The 20,683-nt window shown below is 42.6% G+C and overlaps 1 protein-coding gene and 1 long non-coding RNA gene across 2 annotated transcripts in view; one reads left to right on the top strand and one right to left on the bottom strand.

Moving 5' to 3' along the window:
• Bmerb1 (bMERB domain containing 1) overlaps positions 1-20,463 on the top strand; it is a 108,398-nt gene extending 87,935 nt beyond the window's left edge. Inside the window, exons 4-6 of the mRNA XM_055597728.1 lie at positions 13,888-14,002; positions 15,024-15,106; positions 19,220-20,463. Of these exons, the coding sequence (XP_055453703.1) occupies positions 13,888-14,002; positions 15,024-15,106; positions 19,220-19,332 (311 nt within the window). The 3' untranslated portion in view covers positions 19,333-20,463. The remainder of the gene's footprint in view (positions 1-13,887; positions 14,003-15,023; positions 15,107-19,219) is intronic.
• On the bottom strand, positions 15,138-19,110 carry LOC129669466 (uncharacterized). The gene is made up of 3 exons (XR_008719031.1): positions 18,869-19,110; positions 17,190-17,290; positions 15,138-15,926 (listed from the first exon to the last, which is right to left on the bottom strand). It is a non-coding gene; the product is annotated as an uncharacterized LOC129669466 (long non-coding RNA).
• Positions 20,464-20,683: the final 220 nt, after the last annotated feature.

The raw sequence follows: 20,683 nt of genomic DNA, 5'->3' as shown, positions 1-20,683 counted from the left end.
TGCTAGGGTGGACACTGTGATATGATCTTGTGCAGATCAGTTCAGCTTTGACACACCAAAAGGCCTTCAGGCAGATTTTAGTTGTCACTGATAGGAGCGTGTCTCCTATCACAAGTCAAGTCCAAAGTAACACTCCAAAAGTGACTAGCAGGTGACTCCCTGTGTAAATTACCAAGTCTGAGAAACATTTAGAGGAACCATAGTAAAAGGCTGTCGAGCAAACAGAACCATTTGAAAGCTTAACATCTCCAAACAGCAAAACAAAAGGAGAATTTACATAGGCAGTTACAGCACCCCCCAAGAGTTCCTGAAGCAAGTCTGTTTTGCTCTGCTGAAAACCAGAGCCAGATTAAAGTTTTACAGTTAGTTCTCTTTTGATTTTGTTGAGGTTTGTCCTTATTAACAAAACAGTCAAGTCCAGTTTATTATATAAGAGGTTTTTCTGCATGACATCTTCTCCTAGGAGCAGAATGAAGCAAGAGCAGGTCAGGAGCTCAGGTCTAATGCAGCTTTTCAGTCTAGTCAGGGCAGAGTTTACGGTTGTCTGCAGCGGGAACATCTTCTTTCTGGGGAACAACTCCTGCAAATCATACCAGCCTCTCTGGGATCCACCTGGCTCCCTCTGCGTCCTGTGGAAAAACACAAACATGCCCTCTTCCCCATATTAATACAGGGTCAGGGCCCTGCCATAATCCAGTAATTGGATCTTTCCATTTTACTTGGGCAAAATTATCTTTGGTATTAGGATGCCACAATCGATCAGCCGCAGAACAGCCTTGTGTATCCACATTCAAAAAATTTAAAATAAAGAGAGCATGATTAATATTTGGGAATATGACTCCCCCCTTTTTTATTTTTTGCAATTGGTTCTTAAGAGATCCATGGACTCGTTCCATAATTTTTTGGATTTGGGGGTTATATGGAATGCCCGTTTTATGATTTCTATTAATGGGAGGTATACCAATTGCAACAAGATACTTTAAGCAATGACTTATAACATGTTTGGTGGCTTCCCCTGTTAAGGGAGTTGCCATGATAAATCCTGAAAAAGTGTCAATTGTTACATGAACATATTTTAGTTTCCCAAATTCTGGGACATGAGTTACGTCCATTTGCCACAAATGATTGGGAGTCAAACTTCTAGGATTGACACCATAATGAGGTACATTAAAATGTTCAGGGCAAGAGGAACATGATCTTACAATTTGTCTAGCGGCTTCTCTGGCAATATTAAATTGTTTTCTTAAGCTCTTGCTATTTTGATGATGTAATGCATGAGAATTTTGAGCCAATTCTTGTTGAGTTAATCCAGCCAAACGTGTGGCTAGATCTGCTAAATCATTTCCTAAAGTTAAAGGTCCAGGAAGCCCTGAATGAGCTCTAATATGCCCTATGTAACAAGGCTGCACACGGCTCCAAATACTTTGTTGAATCTCTCTAAATAGATCTTGTATTTGTTTATTAGCTGTATTAACATATGTTAATTAACAGTCTCTAGGACTTGTAAAGCTTTAGCTATATAATGGCTATCAGTATACAAGTTGAAAGAGGTAGAAGCCAAATTTTTAAAGACTGCAGCAACAGCTCGTAATTCTACAACTTGAGCTGAGGCTGGCAATGTTTGTAAAACAAAAGTTTGTCCCTCTAGTACATAAACAGCTTTTCCATTTGAAGATTCATCAGTGAATACTGTTGGAACTTGAGGTAATGGCTTTTGTTTAATTATTTTAGGAAATACAAAAGCATGCTCGTTGGCAAATTGAAGTAATTTATCTTTTGGATAATGATTATCAATACGTCCTAAATAATGAGCAAAAGCTATTGCCCAACATTTTGAAATAACCAATCTACTTGCTGTTTGGTAAAAGGGACTCCAATTAAGGAGGGCTCTCTACCAAAATATTTATGAGATTCTGTGTGAGCCATTTGAACTAAACTAGCCACTGCTTCATAATATGGTGTCAGAACTCGAATAGGAGACACAGGCAGGTGCAACCATAATAATGGTCCTTCTTGCCACAATACAGCAGTTGGAGTATGAACAGTAGCCAAAATATATGCACCCCATTCTTTTGAATAATCAATATATTGAACATGCTGCTTTTCAATAGCTAATTCTATCTTTTGCAAAGCACCACGAGCTTCTTTGGTAAGTTCCCTTTTTGACAAAGGATTAGCCTCTCCTTTTAAAATGTCAAAAAGTGGTTTTAGTTCTCCTGTTGTTAATTTTAAATGGGGTCTTAGCCAATTTACGCTGTAGCAAACGAAGCCTAGTTGGTTATTTTAGTTGATATTTCAATAAATTGGCGGACCCTTACCAGAAAGAGCTGACAAATACCTCGCAGCCAGAGAGCTTTGAATTTTAGCCGTTATTAACCTAATTATTTGGATGAGTACTATTGTCTGTAACGGAGTACCCTAATCCTTGGCCTTTTCCCCATTTTCTCCTTTCTTTCTAACAGGTCTCAAGGCTGCTTGGCAAGCACTGTTAGCATTCTCATAAGCCAATTGTTTCACTAATAACAATCCAGACTTTTCATCACTTATAAGTCTGTTTGCTGCTTGCATTAATCTTGCCACAAAATCTTGAAATAACTCATCTGGTCCCTGACAGATTTTAGACAAATCCTCCACCTGTCTACCTGCTTGTGGAAGCTTCTTCCAGGCCCTCCGGGCAGCAGTGTTGACCTGAGCATAAACGGCCACATCAAAATCCAATTGCTGTCCTATTTCCCTGTAGATTCCTTCTCCAGCAAGCATGTCATAAGTTATAGGAATTTGCTGAGCTCGATTAAGTTCAGCTGTAGCTTGACAATGTTCTGCAAAATCTGACTTCCATAATAAATTATCTCCTCCTGATAAGCATGCTCTTGCTAACTGTTTCTAGTCCCCTGGGCAGAGAGCCTCAGTAGACATGGATTCCAGCAGAGCCAGGGTGAAAGGCACTGTAGGTCCATATTGGGAGCATGCAGATTTTAATTCTCTTATCTGTTTAAAAGGTATAGGAGCATGGACTCGCACCATATTACCGTGTCCATCAGGTTGCTCCAAAACTGGAAAACTATAAAACTCAGATACATCTTTTCCATTCTGCCTGGCTTCTTGTAAAGAAGCTTGTAAAGCAGATATAGATGTTCGTACAGTGGACAAAAGGAAAGGTCCCCTTGTCTTCTGGGCCATTGAAACTGTAGTATTCCCAGGAGGAGGGCCTAAGTCTTCCACCAATGATGGAGTTGGAGTGGGAGGTTGAGCCTCATTTTCGCTAGTAGTTAATGCTCCAATTTTTCTGTTTATTTCCTCCAAGCCCCACTCCAGTCTTTTAATTTCTTTTTGCCAAGGCTTACGCTTTTTAACATGCATAGCCTGAATTGGAGGGTATCTCTCAGAATAGTACTGATCTGGTTCTTCCTCCAACTCTGCAACCTCATTAGGATGCAAGTCTTCCTCAAAGTCTCCTTCTGGCAAGAAATTATTGTCATCAGAAGGGCAATACAACTCCTCTGGAGGAGCTGATGGTATAATAACATTTTCTCTTGAAGCCTGCCATCTTTCTAACCTCCTTCTCTCTGAGCCTGAAAGTTTAGCTTTCTCAGTTTCCTGCTGCTTGTACAGACTACCTTTAATTAAGTTCCATAAAGAAAACACTAGGCTAATGCCTTGTCCCATTTTTATTCTGGGATTTACTCACCGCAACCTTTCTATTTAATGTGAGCTCGCCAGCCAAACACTGCGGTGTCCTTCACGGGTTCCCTGTTTCTCAAGCCCCACGTCCGGGCGCCAATCTGCTGGAGCCAGCCAGCAGAGTCGAACGGTTCTTGAGTCGGGAGTAAGGATTAATATTAATAAAATAAACACACAGCACACAGGAAACTTTTTAAAGGTCCAGACTCGACAGCCACAGCAAAAGGCAGGCTGCTACAGCAAGCAGTGGCAGCAGCAAGTCTCAAGTCTCTGCCTCCTCCTCTGCCTTCAGCCTTCTGACCTCTTTATTTTTTGAGGAGTTACTTTTAGCCAGTAAAACATCTCAGAACAATAGGTTAATTTGCACAAGGAGCTAGAGGAAGAGGTGTGACCCTCACAAGCTATTCCACCTGCTGTCACAAACAAAAGGAGATGGACTTGCAAGTTCTCTGCCATTAGTAAAGGCCTGCTAAAAGCCATCTCTCCACCGAGATTTAAATATCAAAGCCGGCCGCTTGGAGTCACGGCTCCCGACAGGCTCATAACCATCAATAATGAGATCTGGTGCCCTCTTCTGGTGTGCAGGTGTACATGCAGACAGAATATTGTATACATAATAAATAAAATCTTTAAAAAAAATGAGGCTTGTTGCTTTCCTAGTCTAAAATGAGATAAAATAAACAGAATTAATTATGATTAAGAAAATCTTACAAATGTAAACCCAATGAGAAAATTATATAAATTGTTAGATAAAAATTTAAAGCATTTTAATATATATATACATATATATATATATATGTATATATATATATATGTGAAGAGCAGAGTGTACAGAAATCAGGAAGAAAAGATTTTAAAAGCTTGGAAGTAGCACCTTAGAGGTCAGTGTTTGAATGTGCACGGCTTGGAGTTTTGCAGGAGTTGGGGAGGGGCGAGCTCATGGCCCGGCTTCTCTATTTAAAAATCAACATGGCGGCTTGCCATGTGCTGTGCACAGCTCTGTCAGCACAAGGAGCCCAGGTTCTTGCTGGTGGTCAGGGCTGTCCTGGCCAGTTTAAAATTCTCTGTGTGCGCAAGGCATGGGAGTCTGCGCAACTGAAAACCCTTATCTCCAAGCCACCTCTAGTGGCAGGCCTTTTGCAGGACATTTAAAATCTCACCCATGGGACCTGAGGTAGTGGTGCAATTTAAAGCCATCTGTGTGTGTACAGGGTCCCCAGTAATTGCTTACCTCGAAGCAGGCTGTGTCTGTCTGAAGCGGAGTGTTTTAGTTTCCCCAAGCCGATTTTGGTGTAGCATATGCTGTGTACCTGGGGCTCGGAGCACCTGAGCAGCCGCGAGCAGCAGGACAGATGTGTGCAAGCGGGACAGGTGTGCACAGTAAGGGCAGTGCAGTTGAGAGAAAGTAAAGATTTTTAGGCATAGGTGATTAGGGATAGATAGAGCAGAAAAAAAATCTATTGCAGCCATCCAGGTCAGAAAGAAGGGGTCCAAATATAAAGGGGTCCTGGCATGACCAGACTAGGTTCTACCAAGAGAGCCCCTTCCCAGCCAAAAGCACCAATGTTGGGACCAATGATGATACACACAGCAGATTTTATATGATGGAGATGAAGAGAGAAGAGTGCCCCGACAGAGAAAGGGGAGAGAGCAAGAGAGGGCAAAGCCAAGAGCCAAGAGAGCCAAGAGAGGCAAGAGAGAGACAAGGTGGTGGGTTGATCCTTTTAAGGAGCAATGTAACCATTGTAACCAGGTGTGGTTACCTGACCAGCAACACATGATGACATCATAGGTTGCTAGGCAATCCAGAAGCAGGCTACCAAAATACAAACAGCAGGTGTTAACAGACAAGCCAAAGTTATGCTAAGAAATGAAGTAGGTCTCAACAGAGGAGCTGAGAGACCAAAGAATTAAAAATCAGTGGGCATTGTTTTAAAGCTTAAAGCACAAGCCTGAATGCTAGCTAAGTGGAGATATGTCCAGCCACCTGAGGGGAAGAACTAGCCTCAACGCCTTAAGAGAAGAACCCTGCCCACTAGAGATACAGTTGCTAGGAAACTGGCCCTTCTCCCCTAGAGCAGCCAAAACAAGAGAAGCTAGACTGTTATTGGTTTGAGGGCCTTTCTATAGACAATCAGTTCAAAATGCAGTATCCTCTTTTGTACTTCAATCAATAAATGCTTGCCAGGCAGGAATCTCCCTGCTTTGAGCATGCTGGGAGGGACCAGACTCTTTAATTAAAATCACCCAACTAACTTGAGCATGAGGTTCTCACTGCTTTGGCAGTGAGGGTGTGTAAGCCCAAGTTGTAGCTTGTGTTTTGCAATGGACTCGACTCCTGGTGGTGGTCTTTTGGGGTCTTGAAAATCGGGCACAACAGAGCTATAGAATTTAAGCAGGTTACAACAGGACACACCTTAATACAATGTGAAGAAAGGTCATCCCAACACATTTACATATCTTAAAATTACTTTCTTAAACCTTCACAACTTACATAAATATCAAAACTGTTTTTTCATTTAATCATTTACCATGAAACACAAGTGGTTGATTACTAAGAGTAGCCATCACAAAGCAAGTTCCTTTAAATAAAGGTATAATAAAAAGTTACATTGAAATCTATTTTGTGAGTTTATCTCTTTCAGTGTGAAACCTATCAGAAGGTAAACTGTGTGCCTGTATCTGCCATTCTCATCCGGAGACCTAGAAATCAGGCTCTAGAAAGTGGGGCCTGATTTTATATATGAAATGAACTGAGGAGGCAGCTGCAGCCTTGTAGGGAGGAGCTGGGTACTTGCCACTGCCAAACTGACAAAGCTACAGTTAGCCATCAACCTCATCAGAAATCTGAGAAGGATAAATTAGAGCAGGAAGTATAATCCAAATGGCCTCTATATCAATTAAAATGATAGGGATTTACCCACTACCTAGATGATTACCCTAGTCTCTTGTGATCTCAATGGCTTCCTTAGGGAACAGAGGTCATAGGTCTTCAGATGTCACAAACGACAGCATTACATCTTCAGCTGCTGCACAGGGCAGCATAAGCTTTCAGCTGCCAAAGCCAGAAGGTCTGAAAGATTTTCCTGTATTGAAGGAACTTGGAAAAAACTGACCTACTTTCACAAGGTGGAGTCGAGCAGTTAATTCAATAAGTGTCCACAGTTTGGGCATGGCTCTGGCAATAGATAATGTGTGGGGCAGTTTTTTGCCCAATGGTCAGCATTACCACATTCTAGATAAAGTCACCATGCCCCATCATCTTCTTTGAAGATCTTAGGGTTGGTGTTAGGAACTGTGTAGTCAGCCTTTTGCTACTTTGTGGTTTCTTTCTTCCACCTTTCTCTTGTTGTGCCTAATTTGCCACACCACAAAAGACCACTACCAGGAGTCGAGTCCGTTGCAAAACACATGAGGGTCTTTTTTATTACAAGCTATAGCTTGGGCTCACATACCCTCACCGCCAAAGCAGTGAGAGCCTCATGCTCAGGTTAGCTGGGTAATTTAAAGAGTCCCGTCCCTCCCAGTGTGCCCAAAGCAGGGGAATTCCTGCCTGGCAAGCATTTATTGATTGAAACACAAAAGGGGATGCTGCAGTTTGAACTGATTGGTTATAGGAAGGTCCCCAAACCATTGTCTAGCCTCCCTTCCTAGTAACTGTATCTCTAGTGGGCAGGAAAATATGCGGTAAGGCTAGTTCTTCCCCTCAGGTGGCTGAACATGTCTCCACCTAGCTAGCCTTGTGCTTTAAACTTTAAAACAATTCCCACTGACTTTTAATTCTTTGGTCTCTCACTCTGCCCCTTTCTTCTACACTTTCAACACATTAACAGTAGATAGGAGGGAAAAAAGGATAGAAGGGAAAGGAAAGAGCTCCCTGAATAAAGTCAGGGGTCAGAAAAGGGGCAGCAATATTGTTAAACTACTTCCTGCTGACTAGGGGTGTTGAGTTCCTTGGGAAAAGCTTGATCTTTTCTGGCAGGATAGCTAATATCTTCTTGTTTCTTCTTTGCACAACTACTTAATTCATGACCAACAACCCATCACCTCTCTTGGGGGTCTAGCATTTATACACCCTCTGAAAAAAAGTCCTCAGAATTCCAAACATCACACAGTCAGGGAAACTCTACAGCTGGCAAAAGCATGCCCCTGCTAGAGCACAAGGCAAATCATAGTCAGGTGCTGTGGACAATCTAAAGTAGTCCCATACACTACACCTGGGATTAAAATGAAAACATATTCTGTATTTCTGTATTTTTTAAGGAAACCAAAATTCAGGGCTGGCAAGATGGCTCAGTGGTTAGGGACACTGACTGCTCTTCCAGAGGACCCAGGTTCAAATCCCAGCACCCATATGGCAGCTCACAACTGTCTGTAACTCCAAGATCTGACACTCTCACAAAGACATACATGCAAGCAAAAAACCAATGCACATAAAATAAAGATAAATAAAATTTAAAACGTTTAAAAGACTGTCATAAAAAAAGAAAGAAACCAAAATTCTCATTACAGAGCTGTTAGAATTAAAATTTTGTTTTGTTTTGTTTTTTACACCTCCCAAGTATGACATGAATTTATAAATTTCAAGCACCATAACTGGGCAGATACTGATCTATTCTAACTTAATTATGCTAGCCTGGCCTATACTTCCCAGCCTTATGCCTCCATGCTACTTGCCATCTAATCTCACCCTGGCCACTCCTGCTCCATCTTTGTCCTCATGGTGACTCCTCATGGCCCAGCAACCTTCCTCCTCTCCTCTTTTTCTCTCTCTACCTGGGATCCCTAGACTGGAAACAGAAATCCTGCCTACTCTGTCCTCTGCCCACTCATAGGCTCTTCAGCATCTTCTTTTTATTTTTTAAATTTTAAAAAGTTATTTATTTATATATATGAGCACTCTATTTGCATGCATGCCTGAATGACAGAAGAGAGCATGAGATTCCATTATAGATGGTAGTGAGCCACCACGTAGTTGCTAGGAATTGAGAACTCAGGACCTCTGGAAGAGCAGACAGTGCTCTTAACTGCTGAGCTATCTCTCCAGCACCCCCTCCCCCGCAGCCTTCTTCAGCCTCTTTATTAATCAACCAGAAATAAGACAGGAAATTCCTCAATAGCAAAGACAATACCAGAATCTGTTAGCATTTAGCTCACTGCTGATTCAGCAATTAACAATCAAATATACAGAGACACACCTTAATGCCATGTGAATGAATGTCACCTCTAAACAGAGCTGACATTTATGTCTATCATAGGAAACTTTTTCCATTAAAAACTAAATGTCATATTCAGCCAGATCTCTTTACTTATTTTTAGTTACTTGCTTTAGGCTTAACCTTGAAAATTAAAGCTTGTCCCTGTAAATGAATTACAGTTGCATATAACATGACTATGAGCACAGTTCTGGGCACATTAAAAAATCTGACCATTTATAAGGTGGCTGACCATTAATTTGCATGTCTTAATTATCTGTAATCATTTACAATAAGTTAGTAGTTTTATGCTCTTAATCACAGCACTTGGAAGACAGAGGCAGGTGATTGAGGACTACAAAGCAAATTCCAGGACAGCCAGGGCTGCTACACAGAGAAACCCTGTCCTAAAAAACAAAACAAAACAAAAAAGAAAGAAAAGAATTTACAAAGTTTGTGCCTTAAACTTTTGAGTTAAAGAGTTTATTGAGGATTATTTGTTTGTTTGTTTTGTTTTCAAGACAGAGTTTCTCTGTTATAGCCTTGGCTGTCCTGGGGACCCTCTTTGTAAACCAGGCTGGCCTCAAACTTAAGATGGACAGACAGGTTCACTGGTCCCAAGGAACAAGGCCAGAGTAATCGCCATGGGGAGGAAGACAGAGGGGGAAAAGAAAGAACATGAGCATTCGGGGAGAGAGAAAATGTGAAGAGAGGGAGGGAACCAAAATGCTTGGATTATAAAGGAAACCCTAGCCCCTGGGCTGGAAAGTTCAGGGTAGAGGGTAAGGTATGCCAGCCATGCCCCATAAGGGGTAGAGACTGAGGGATGCTGGAAGAACCTGGAGGACAGGTCCACTTCGGTGTATTAAATATGCACCACAGCCACTTGTCCCAGGTCTGAAACACAACAAGTACAACTATCAGCTTGGTTTGGTCTCTTGGAAGGGAGCCACTCCGGGTTTCGAGCACCAGATGAATGAATATGAGGACATGATGCTCCTATGTATGGTTGAGGAGGAGGTTTTTATTGTAGATATAAGGGAGAGTACAGCCAGAGGCATCTGGAGGAGTCCAGACTGAACATGGCCATCAAAATAGATGGGGCCATGAGAGGTGGTACAAGAGAGGAAGAGAGAAGGAGAAGGGGCCAAGAGGACCAAGAGAGCCCATGGGAACCAAGAGATCACATGGCTCAAATGACTGAGTTATATGGAAAAGGAGAAGCTGGAAGAAGGAAAGCAAAACCCAGTCCCTACGCTGGAGAGGTTTAGGGTAGGGGGTTGGGGTTAGGGTCCAGGGCTCTGCAACAGTACTTGTGATGCTGGGAGAACCTGGTGGCCAGTGTCTACTTTGATGTGTTAATAGGCACCTCATAGGCACCTCAGTTAGCCATTTGTCCTGAGTTCCTTTGGGACCTGACACTGCTAGGTGGAGTAATGTTGGCAAGCAGCAGTGGGCAGGTGAGCACTGTTGATAAGAAGGGTGTGATGGGTGAATAAAGAGCATGGGCCACAGCTTGGAGACTTGGGTCGGTGCTGGTTGTTAAGGTTACATAGAGTACGTCTGAGGAGGCTTCCCTGGGTGGCTGGAAGTACTATGGCTGGGAATGCAGGACAGCCTGGGTGTGCTTAGCTAAAGGAGAACTGGAAAATGTAGGTGAGCAACCCCAGGACAGCTGTTTGTCAGAAGCCTAGCACATCTGGAAGTCATCAGGTGGCTCTAGCTAAGGTCTGGAGGGCTGTAGCTGTGCCCCAGACTCCTCATGAGAGTCCATGGGTGCTGGTGCTCCCCTGGAGAACAAGGCAGGGAGGGCTCTGTAGTGCAATATGTGGTCTAGGGACTCACACCTGGGCCTCACCCACAGAAGCTAAGCACCTTCATCCAATGGATGATAGGTACCAATGGCTGTAGATCATCCATGCTTGCCACAGGGGTAGTGGTGGCATTTAGGTCAATAAGAAAGATTTAACTTGCCTTACCTTCTAGACAATTCAAAGTGTCTTGTGGGGTTTACATTCAGATTCAGGTATGCATGGACTAAAAATACCCCTGGAAAAATAATATCTATACTGAAAGTGGCACTGACCTTTTTCTTGTTAGGATCTCTACAGGATACAAATAACAACTCTTTACTTAATGTTTGCATTGTGTTCCATGTTACAGGCTTAACATATACAGGGCCCTATGTTTTATTAGCTGGTTTTGTGTCAACTTGATACAAGCTAGAGTCATCACAGAGGAAGGAGCCTCAGTTGAGGAAATGCCTCCATGAGATTCAGCTGTAAGGCATTTTTCCAATTAGTGACCATGGGGAGGGACCAGCCCCTTGTGGGTGGGGCCATTCCTGGGCTGGTGGTCCTGGGTTCTACAAGAAAGCAGGCTGAGAAAGCCATGAAGAGCAAGCCAGTAAGCAGCATTTCTCCATGGCCTATTCATCAGATCCTGCCTCCAGATTTCTGCCCTGTTTGGGGTTTTGTCCTGACTTCCTTTTGTGATGAACAGAAAGGTGAAAGTGTAAGGCTAACACACTCTTTTCTCCCCAACTTCCTTTTTGGTCATGGTGTTTTGTCACAGCAATAGAAACCCTAAGACATGTAAATACTGTGTGTCAGTGCACACAGCTATGTGTCTGATCTCCAGGAACAGTGTCCACCTCCCTTGAGAAAGTCTTGCAGTTGCCCAGACTGAATGGCCATTGAAATCCAAGGATCTGTTTGTCTCCACTTTACCAGCACTAAGATTATAACTATGCCTGTTTTGTTTTGTTTTTTGAGTAGTGGGGATTGAATGCAGGTCCTCAGGTTTGAAAGGCAAGCAGTTTACTAACTGAGCCATCTCTCAGACCCTATATCATGACTTTTCCAGACCTCTGTTTCCTCACCTGTAAAATACACAGAAGACCCACAATGCAGTCACATTAGCAAAACAAAACACCAAGAGAATTGAATGCATGTCCACAGACCAACCTAGATTACACTTTAGCTTCAAGGCCTGCAAAGCAAGACCCCTGCTTTTGTTGACACAGGATGTGGGAGGGACATTACATTTATTGAATACTGAGTATTCACCCTATCATATGTCTCTGTGACAACCCTGAAGGGAACACAGAAAAACATCAGTGACTCAGCAGTAGGTCCTAAGGCAGGAGGTGGCCAAGGATTTAGGTTGGAGGGGACAGTGGGGATCTGTTCTATGTTGAGGATTAATGGGTTCCTCTGCTAAGGACAGCCTTGTTGCAAATAAGGAAGGAGGAAGGGAGGGAGGGAGAAAAAGTGCTGAAGATGAGAACTAAGAAAACTACGAGGTAAAAATCTTAAAGCCACTGTAGGCTCCCACTGTACAGATCTCTACAGATCAAAATAAGCAGCAGCTTGCCCATTTGCAGTCCAGGGATGGGCAGTGACAAGTTCTTTGAGATTTGGAAACAGGATTAGAGGTGAGAACTGTCCTTCACTGCCCATGGAAGGCTGCTTGCAGGAGGCTCTGCAATAAATCAAAAACAAGCAAACAAAAACCCTGAAGTTGTAGTTTGTGTGGTTGTTTGTTTGTTTGAAACAGGCTGACCTCAAGCTCATGGTCCTCCTGCTTCAACTTTCCAAGTGCTGGCATTACACCTGTGGGCAACATCATAGCTAACAGTCCATTTTATACATGTTCCTTCCATAAAATGGCATAGGGCTAGGGAGAAGGCCCAATTGGTAAAATGCTTGCCTTTCAAACATGAGGACTTGCATTAATCTCTAGAATGTACATGCACAAGCCCACATTGGTGTGCCAGGCATTGTAACTTGTGCTTGTGATCTCAGTGCTAAGGTGGCAGACACAAGAGGAGACCCTGTCTAAAAATAAAAGTGGGGAATGGAGAGATGTTAACTTGATAAAAAAAAAAAACAAAAGTCATCTGATAGGTTAAGAGGTTACCACCTCAGCAGTTAAGCGCACTTAACTGTTTTTCCAGAGGACTTAGATTCTGTTCCCAAACTTGTAAGAGCAGTTCACAATAGCTCCATGGCCATCAGAGGCCTTCTTGTCATCTCTGCAAATGCCTGCAGGCACATGATACACACACACACACACACACACATACACATAAAAAGTAATAAACGATAAAAAAACAAATCTGGGTATGACGGTGCATGCCTTTAGGAGGCAGGCCATCCTGGTCTACATAGTGAGTTCCAGGACTGCCAGGGCCATATAGCAAGACTCTGTCTCTAAAATCAACATCTCCCCAAATAAAAACAAAAACAAAGCAAACAAACCACAAATGGTAGCTAGAATCTGAGGAACAACACCTGTCCTAGTTAGGGTTACTATTGCTATGATGAAACACTATGAGCAAAGAAGCTTGCAGAGAAAGGGGTTTATTTGGCTTACACTTCTATAGCATTGTTCATCATCAAACGAAGTCAGAACAGGAACTCAAATAGGGCAGAAGCCTGGAGACAGGAGCTGATGCAAAGGCCACAGAGAAGTGATGCTTACTGGCTTGCTACACATGGCTTGCTCAGTCAGCCCACACATGGCCCCACCCACCATGGGCTAGGCCTTCCCACATCAATCACTAATTAAGAAAATGCCCCCCAGGCTTGCCTACAGTGGGGTCTTATGGAGGCATTTTCTTAACTCTCATTCCCTCTCTCAGGTGACTTTTGTTTTTTATCAAGTTAACATAAAACTATCTAGCACCCAATGTTGATCACTAGCCTCTACCTGATTGCACACACATGAATGAACACACAGACACATTTACACACATAAATAAACATATAAGAGGTCATGTTGCCTCTTCAAGTTCACACAGTAAACGAAGTAGGGAAGCCACGTGTTCAATCCTGCCCCTCAGACTCAGTGTTTCCACCTCTTATAATCACTGCCTGTTTTGCTCTGTTGAGAAAGGGTTTCATGTCCCACACTAGCTTCAAACTAAAAATCTCCTGCCTCAACCTCCTGAGTGCTGGGGCTGCAGACATGCATCATCATAGCTGCTCCACTGTTATTTTCCTCCCAGAAAAAGAAAAAACCAAGCTGCAGAAGCAGAGAGAGGATGAGTTAATCCAGAAGATCCACAGACTGGTGCAGAAGAGAGACTTCCTGGTGGATGATGCTGAAGTGGAACGGTTAAGGTGGGCTCTAGGCCATTAGATTCTAAGCCTGTACTCCCTGCACCACCCCACAAACCCACTGTCTGCTCCAAGGATGTATGGCCTTGCCAAACAGGCATGGCCTCTGCCACTGCTCCCCTGACACAAAACCCTTCTGACCTCAGAACCCATTTCATATTCAAGAGAAAAACCATTTCATCCTCCAAAATCTTGCAAAGTCCTATGTATCTTAGCTGATTGCCATTTAGGCAGGTGGGAGGAAGGAATGACATCATGTGATAGAGGACAAAGCGCCCTATATATCCTCTGTATGCAACAAAGCAACTCTCAAAACTTCTGTCAACATAAAAAAAAAAAAAAACCCTGCCCCTATGACAGCTTCTCCCAAGTTCCCAAGTTTGTGCTTTCCTTCCCCACTTGCAGTTTCCTATTTGAATCTGCCAATCTTGTCCTGGAGTGACCCTGGCTCTGGAGCTGTGCTAGAGGCCCCCAAGGATGCCAGGCCTGGGTGTAGCTGTGTGTATTGGATATTTTCATCCCAGGACAAAACCTTTCAAGTCTCTCCATGAAGAGAGCAACTTCCCCTTCATCATCTCTGTTCTCTGAGGACTTCACCAGAGTTACCTAGGCTGTACAAAACCCATTTTATTCCCTGCAACCTTGAAGGCAGAGGTGACTTTCTCTCTGAGATGGACCCTGAATCTTGTGAGAGTCAGGGTGTCTGAGCTAGCTTGAAGGCACAGGGATGCTTCCTGTTTCACTGAACTCCAGCAATGTGCCTAGGGACTAGAATGCCCTTGTTTCTGCCTCGATGTGTCACTCTAGCTCTGGGCCAGGATTTATACAGTGGTGGGTCTTCATTAGATACAGGGTTCATCTAACACAAAATCATGTGCTGTGTATATAAGTCACACAATAACATATCCATACCACTCACAAAGCCAACATGTTTCTCCCTACACTTAGCCTCTTTATGAGTTTCATTGACATTTTCCTTGCTGACTTTATTTCCCTCCTCTCTTCTACATGACCATCTTCCCAGGGAACAGGAAGAAGACAAAGAAATGGCTGATTTCCTGAGGATCAAGTTAAAACCTCTAGACAAAGTAATCAAGTCTTCAGCCAGTGAGTGCCTGCATGGTTTTCCCTCCTTCCTTATAAAAGACAGATTTCAAACAAGGCAGGGTGAGAGGCTCATGGGTCTGCAGATCATGCAGTTTCCCTGACCATTCCCTGTTATAGTTACTCTTACATAACTTTTTAAAAAAGCTTTGTTTCTCTCTTAACCCGGTTATCATATAAATAATTGAGACTCTTATATTTGTTTAATAATAAGCTTCAGAACACAATAACTGAACTGTTATTACTCTACTCTTAACCCTCTAAGCTAATTTGGCTTCCTCCCAGGGTACTTGCACTTTGTAGCTTTGCCCATGAGCTCTCTCTCCTGGTGTCTCTTGGACCTCTGCCCATGGCTGAATCCCTTGGCTGAATTCCCTGCTTCCTCTCCTCTAACTCATCCTCCCCTGGCTGACAGGAAGTCCAGCCCTATTCTCTTCCCTGCTCAGTGATTGGCTGTAAGCTGCTTTATTGACATTTCAGGGGACCATTGGGGGACAGAGTTTATACAAACATTGAGACTGAGATTCTCAGAACAAGGCTTACAAACAGATACGGGGGGATAAAGAAGTCAGCATTTGAATTACCAATAACCTTATGCCTACAATGTCCTGACATGCTCCATGCTTCAGTTAATGTTTTGATATAACAGTCTTGAAACTCTTAGTAAATTTGGTACCAGGAGCCTTGTGCTGTTATTTTCCAAGTGTAAGCAGCTGGTCAGCCAGCAGCTTTTCTTCCATAGTCCCAATTTGGTATTTTCCATGAAAGGAACTGGATGGTTACTGTGGCCTTCAGAAGCTCCAGCTGCTATTAGGACTGGAACCTGGAAGAGCAGAAACACAATTCTGAAAATATTATTAACTTTATGAGACACCCAGAGCAGAAAGTGCTTTGCATGAGACAAGTTTTAGAGTACCTCACGTCCACCCAGATGTTACAGTCATCAGGGATCCTGTTCTCTTTTTTGATGCAGTGTTTGGCAGATACTTCTAACTTCTCATTAGTGAGGTCTCTTTCAGTTTTAAGTGGATATCCTTGGACATTGGTGTACATCTTTAATCTCAGTACTTGGGAAGCATAAACAAGTGGATCCTTGTTTGGGGCCAGCCTGGTCTGCATAGAGAGTTCCAGGCCAGCCAGGGTTACATACTGAGACCCTGTATCAATATATATATATATATATATATATATATATATATATATATATATATATATATATGTATATACACACACATATATATATGTATATATATACACACACATATATATGTGTATATATATATACACACACATATATATGTGTATATATATATATACATATATATATATATATATCCAATTAAATTTAGACTAAGCAAAAAATGGGGAGGAGTTGTTGGAGAAAAACCAAAAACTTAGGCCTCAAGGGCACAGCACTTTTAGACCTGCCTTTCTTTCTTCCCATAGCTCATGTACTTGTACACTACCTCCATTGTCCCTGTGTACTGAACCTGCAAGAACAACTTGAAGGAAGAAAGGTTTATTTGAGCTCCTACTTTCAGAGGGGTCAGTCCACCATGATGGAGGGAGCATGATAGAGAAAAGCAGTTGACATATCTAGGAATCAGAAAAGATCATAGGAAGGGACCAGAATAAAATATATCCTCCAAAGGCATGCCCCAGTAACTCACTTCCCCAAGTGGGATCCTCTACCTTCTTCCACCTCTAGTGATGCCATCATATTAAGAATCCTTCAAGGGATGACTCCTTTGATTAGGACAAAGCTTCACATTCTAACCTTCTGTGGTATACCACCACAGACATACCCAGAGGTTTGTTTTACTGATTAGGCAATTCTCAATTCAGTCAACTTGAAAATTTATATGAACCATCATACTCTAATAAACAGGCTTTCTCCATGAGCCAGAACCTTAGAACCATAGCTTGCCAACTCCAAGGTAATGTCAGACTCTTTCTTGTGTATTAGGGTTCTCTAGATGAACAGAAATTATAGAATGAATCATTCTATAATCTATATCATATAGATTCATAAATTCATATATAAAAATCTATATCTATATATATATATGGCATTTAAATGGCTTACAGCAGTCTGTAGTCCAGCTAGTCCAATAATGGCTGTCTACCAATGAAAGGTTCAAGAATCCAATAGCTGTGCAGTCCACCTCATGTGGTCTTCAGCATATGCTGGAATACAGAAGTAAGCTCTAATGTTACTGAAGGAATGGAGTTGCTATTGAGAGCAATAAAACAGTCAGAGAGAGACAGCAAGCTTTATTCTTCTATGTCCTTTATATAGGCTTCCATAGAAGGTGTGAACCAGATCAAAAATGAATATTCCTACTTCAAAAGATATGGATTAAAGGTATATCTTCCCACTCCAAAGATCTGGAATAGAAGTAGATCTTCCCACTTCAAATGATTTAATAAAGAAAAATTCCCTCATAGGTGTGCCCAGGTATCTGGGTTTTAGTTAATTCCAGATGTAGTCAAGTTGACATCCAAGACCAGTATTCACACCTTGTATCTAAACACATACATTTCAGGTGTAGACTGATCCTTTATACTAATTTTTATTTTTTTTATCTTGGGGACCAAATCAAGAGGTGGAAATTGGGCCTCATATCAGGCCCCTTGCAAGTGGTGTACATTTGGTGTTTTGATTTTTTGTTAGAATAATTTATCTATGCCCCTATATAGAAGAACATGTTTGTGCCCTCTCACCATGCTACTAGGTAGAGTCTTTCTATCTGACATTTTATAGAAGAGACCAGCCTATGAGGAATCTGACTTTAGGCAGGGCTGTGTGCCTGGTGGTTTTAATGTCCAATATAAGGGAGGCCTTCTGATTCTCCATACTTAACAACTTTGTTTTTACAGGTCATTAACAGTTGGCACAAAAAACTGGGCTTGTAGAAATTCTCAAAATGGGCATACATTTCACATGCATGCAGCCTTCAATTTGTAACAACCTTCAGGAAGATTATCTCATAGTAAAAATTTAAAACCCATGAAAAACTGAATCACCATGATTAGAGTCAGTAAATGCAACAAAGAAAATTACTTCCCAAGAACCTGATGGAAGAGAACTATCAGGGGCCAGTGAGAGGACTCAGTGGATAAAGACATTGGCTACATAGCCTGACAATCTGAGTTTGATCTCCAGCACCCATGTAAAAGTGAAAGAAAAATCCACAAAGTTGTCCTCCACCCTCTACACACATGCACACCCCCCCCCATTATATGTGTGCACAGTGGTGGCACATGCCTTTAATCCAAACACTCAGGAGGCAGAAGCAGGTGAGCTCAAGGCCAGCCCAGTCTACAGAGTTCTGAGACAGCCAGGGTTAAATAGAAAAACTCCATCTCAAAAACAAAACAAACCAAGCCAAAAAAAAACAAAAAAAAAAAAAAAAAAAAAAAAAAACAAAAAAAAAAACATTTACTTTAAAAAGGGAACTATTTTAAGGAAACAAGTCTAAGCATATTGAAATTATTAAAGAGGTAAGGAACAAAAACCCAAGATGAAATAGAATGATAGTATGAAAAAGGATAAACAGACTTGTAAAAAACATTAATCACTAATAAAAGTACCACTGGAAAAAAAATTAAATGGATTGAATAAGGAGACACAGTTGAAAGCGTGCTTTATAAAATGGAAGGCAGACTTGAGGAAATTATTCATTAATCTGAACAAACAACAAACAGTGGAAAATACAACAGCTTCTACAAACAGAGAAGACAGGATGACAAGGTTTAACTTACCTCTAATAGGTATTCTGAGGGAGACAAAATAGAAGAAGATGACCAGTAGAACATTTTCCTAAATTGAAAGGTATGAACCCTCAGGTTGAAGTGCCTTAAACAAAATTTTCCATATATCCTGTGCTAGGCCTAGAAGATAACATGATGAGAAGAACTGACTAGGGTGAGACTAATGTTACACTTGGAACCTAAAGAATGAATGACAAGAGGGTCCAGAAAATGCATAGCCATTTTCCACACTGCCAGGACAAGGCCTAGCTGAGGGTTGGGTTTGGTTTGGACTACCAATGAGTCAAGGGTTTTGTTTCCTTACCCTTCTCTCTTTCTCCCTCTGCTTTTCTATTGCTGCAGGCTCCCGGGCAGAGAAGAAGGCAGAGCCCCCACCTAGCAAGCCAACAGTGGCCAAGACAGGGTTGGCACTCATCAAGGATTGCTGTGGGGCCACCCAGTGCAACATCATGTAGCCCCTATGTGGGGTGTCCTGGAACCATGGGGACCCTCCCTCCCACCCTCTTATCCTCATAGCTCCCATTTCACAGGGGTCCAAGAGCTTTCCAAGGCAGAAGGGGTTGAAGGCAAGCCCATGACTGCTATTAGCAGCTGTGGGCACCTGGCAGGTGGGTCCAGCCACTGCTGTACAGAGTGTAGCAATAGAGAGCCCCTCACCGTCGCATGGCCCTCCCCAGAGCATGCCCAATCCAGGATTCTGTCTCATCCTTTATCTAGCCACCAAGAAAGCCCCCCCCCCCCTTTAAATAGTATACCTTCATTTTTTTCTAGGCGTTTCTAACCTATCATGCGAACGAACTGGGAAAGGGGCATAATCCCCAGGTGTGTATAGCCGTGAATTTAAATAATCTAGCACCAGTTGGACCCCTTCCTCATCTACCCTCCAGCTTTGCTGTCAGATACAAGTCCTGTTCCCTGTTTGTCTTCTCCCAGAGACTACCACCTGCAGGGTTCCACACAGCCTACACATGTTTTAGGCTCCATTGCAATCACTTTCGTAGAGATACTGGCTTGTCTGAAGGTGTTGGGTTTACACCTCCTGCTCCCTCCCATTCTGTGTCTGGGCACAGTTGATATCAGGTGTGTATTTGCCAAGATCCAGGCTCTTCCTTAATTTGCCATGTCCAGCCCACAATGGAGCAGGGTGGGGAGGAGTGGCCAAGAGCAGATCCAGTGCTTAGCGGACCAGGTAGCAGAGAACTTCAGGTGCCAATGTCAAGGCCAGAGTGGATAAGAAAGGGACCCAGAAAAGATGCCAACCCATATCCTTTTTACCCACTGAGGGCTGCTGCACGGAAGTACAAGCGGGAGGTCACCCTGCTGCGCAACATACATCTCTGTAAAGAACAATTGGCAGGCAGGAGAGGAAGCCTGATCCAACTGTGTCCCATTGTCTGGTGGCGTGTTTGAACCAGCCCCCACATTCCTCCTGTGTAACTTGATGTACATTTGCCACAGCCAGCCTGACACAGGCTGTGTGACCTCTGTGCGTGTATGTGTGATATGACTGGCCTAAGTAGTTAGCACCAGTCAAGATCTGCTGATGTGCAAATTATCCGTAAGAGAAAATAAAAATGAAAAACACACACAGCATCTTATAAGTTCTTACCTTTTTCTTGATTATGGACATAACTCATGTACATAGGAAATCACTTTAAGGCTGGTGAGATGACTCAGCAGTTAACACTGGCTGGCCTTCCAAGGTCCTGAGTTCAGTTCCCAGCAACCATATGGTGGCTCACGACATCTATAAAAGGATCTGAGTCCCTCTTCTGGCATGCAGACAGAGTACTCATACATAAAAAG

This window comes from Psammomys obesus, unplaced genomic scaffold (genome assembly GCF_907164565.1).
Source record: "Psammomys obesus unplaced genomic scaffold, mPsaObe1.curated_primary_1811, whole genome shotgun sequence".
NCBI classification, from domain to species: Eukaryota; Metazoa; Chordata; class Mammalia; order Rodentia; family Muridae; genus Psammomys; species Psammomys obesus.
Note: the sequence above shows the minus strand (reverse complement) of the source record. Positions and strands in the feature narration are given on the sequence as shown.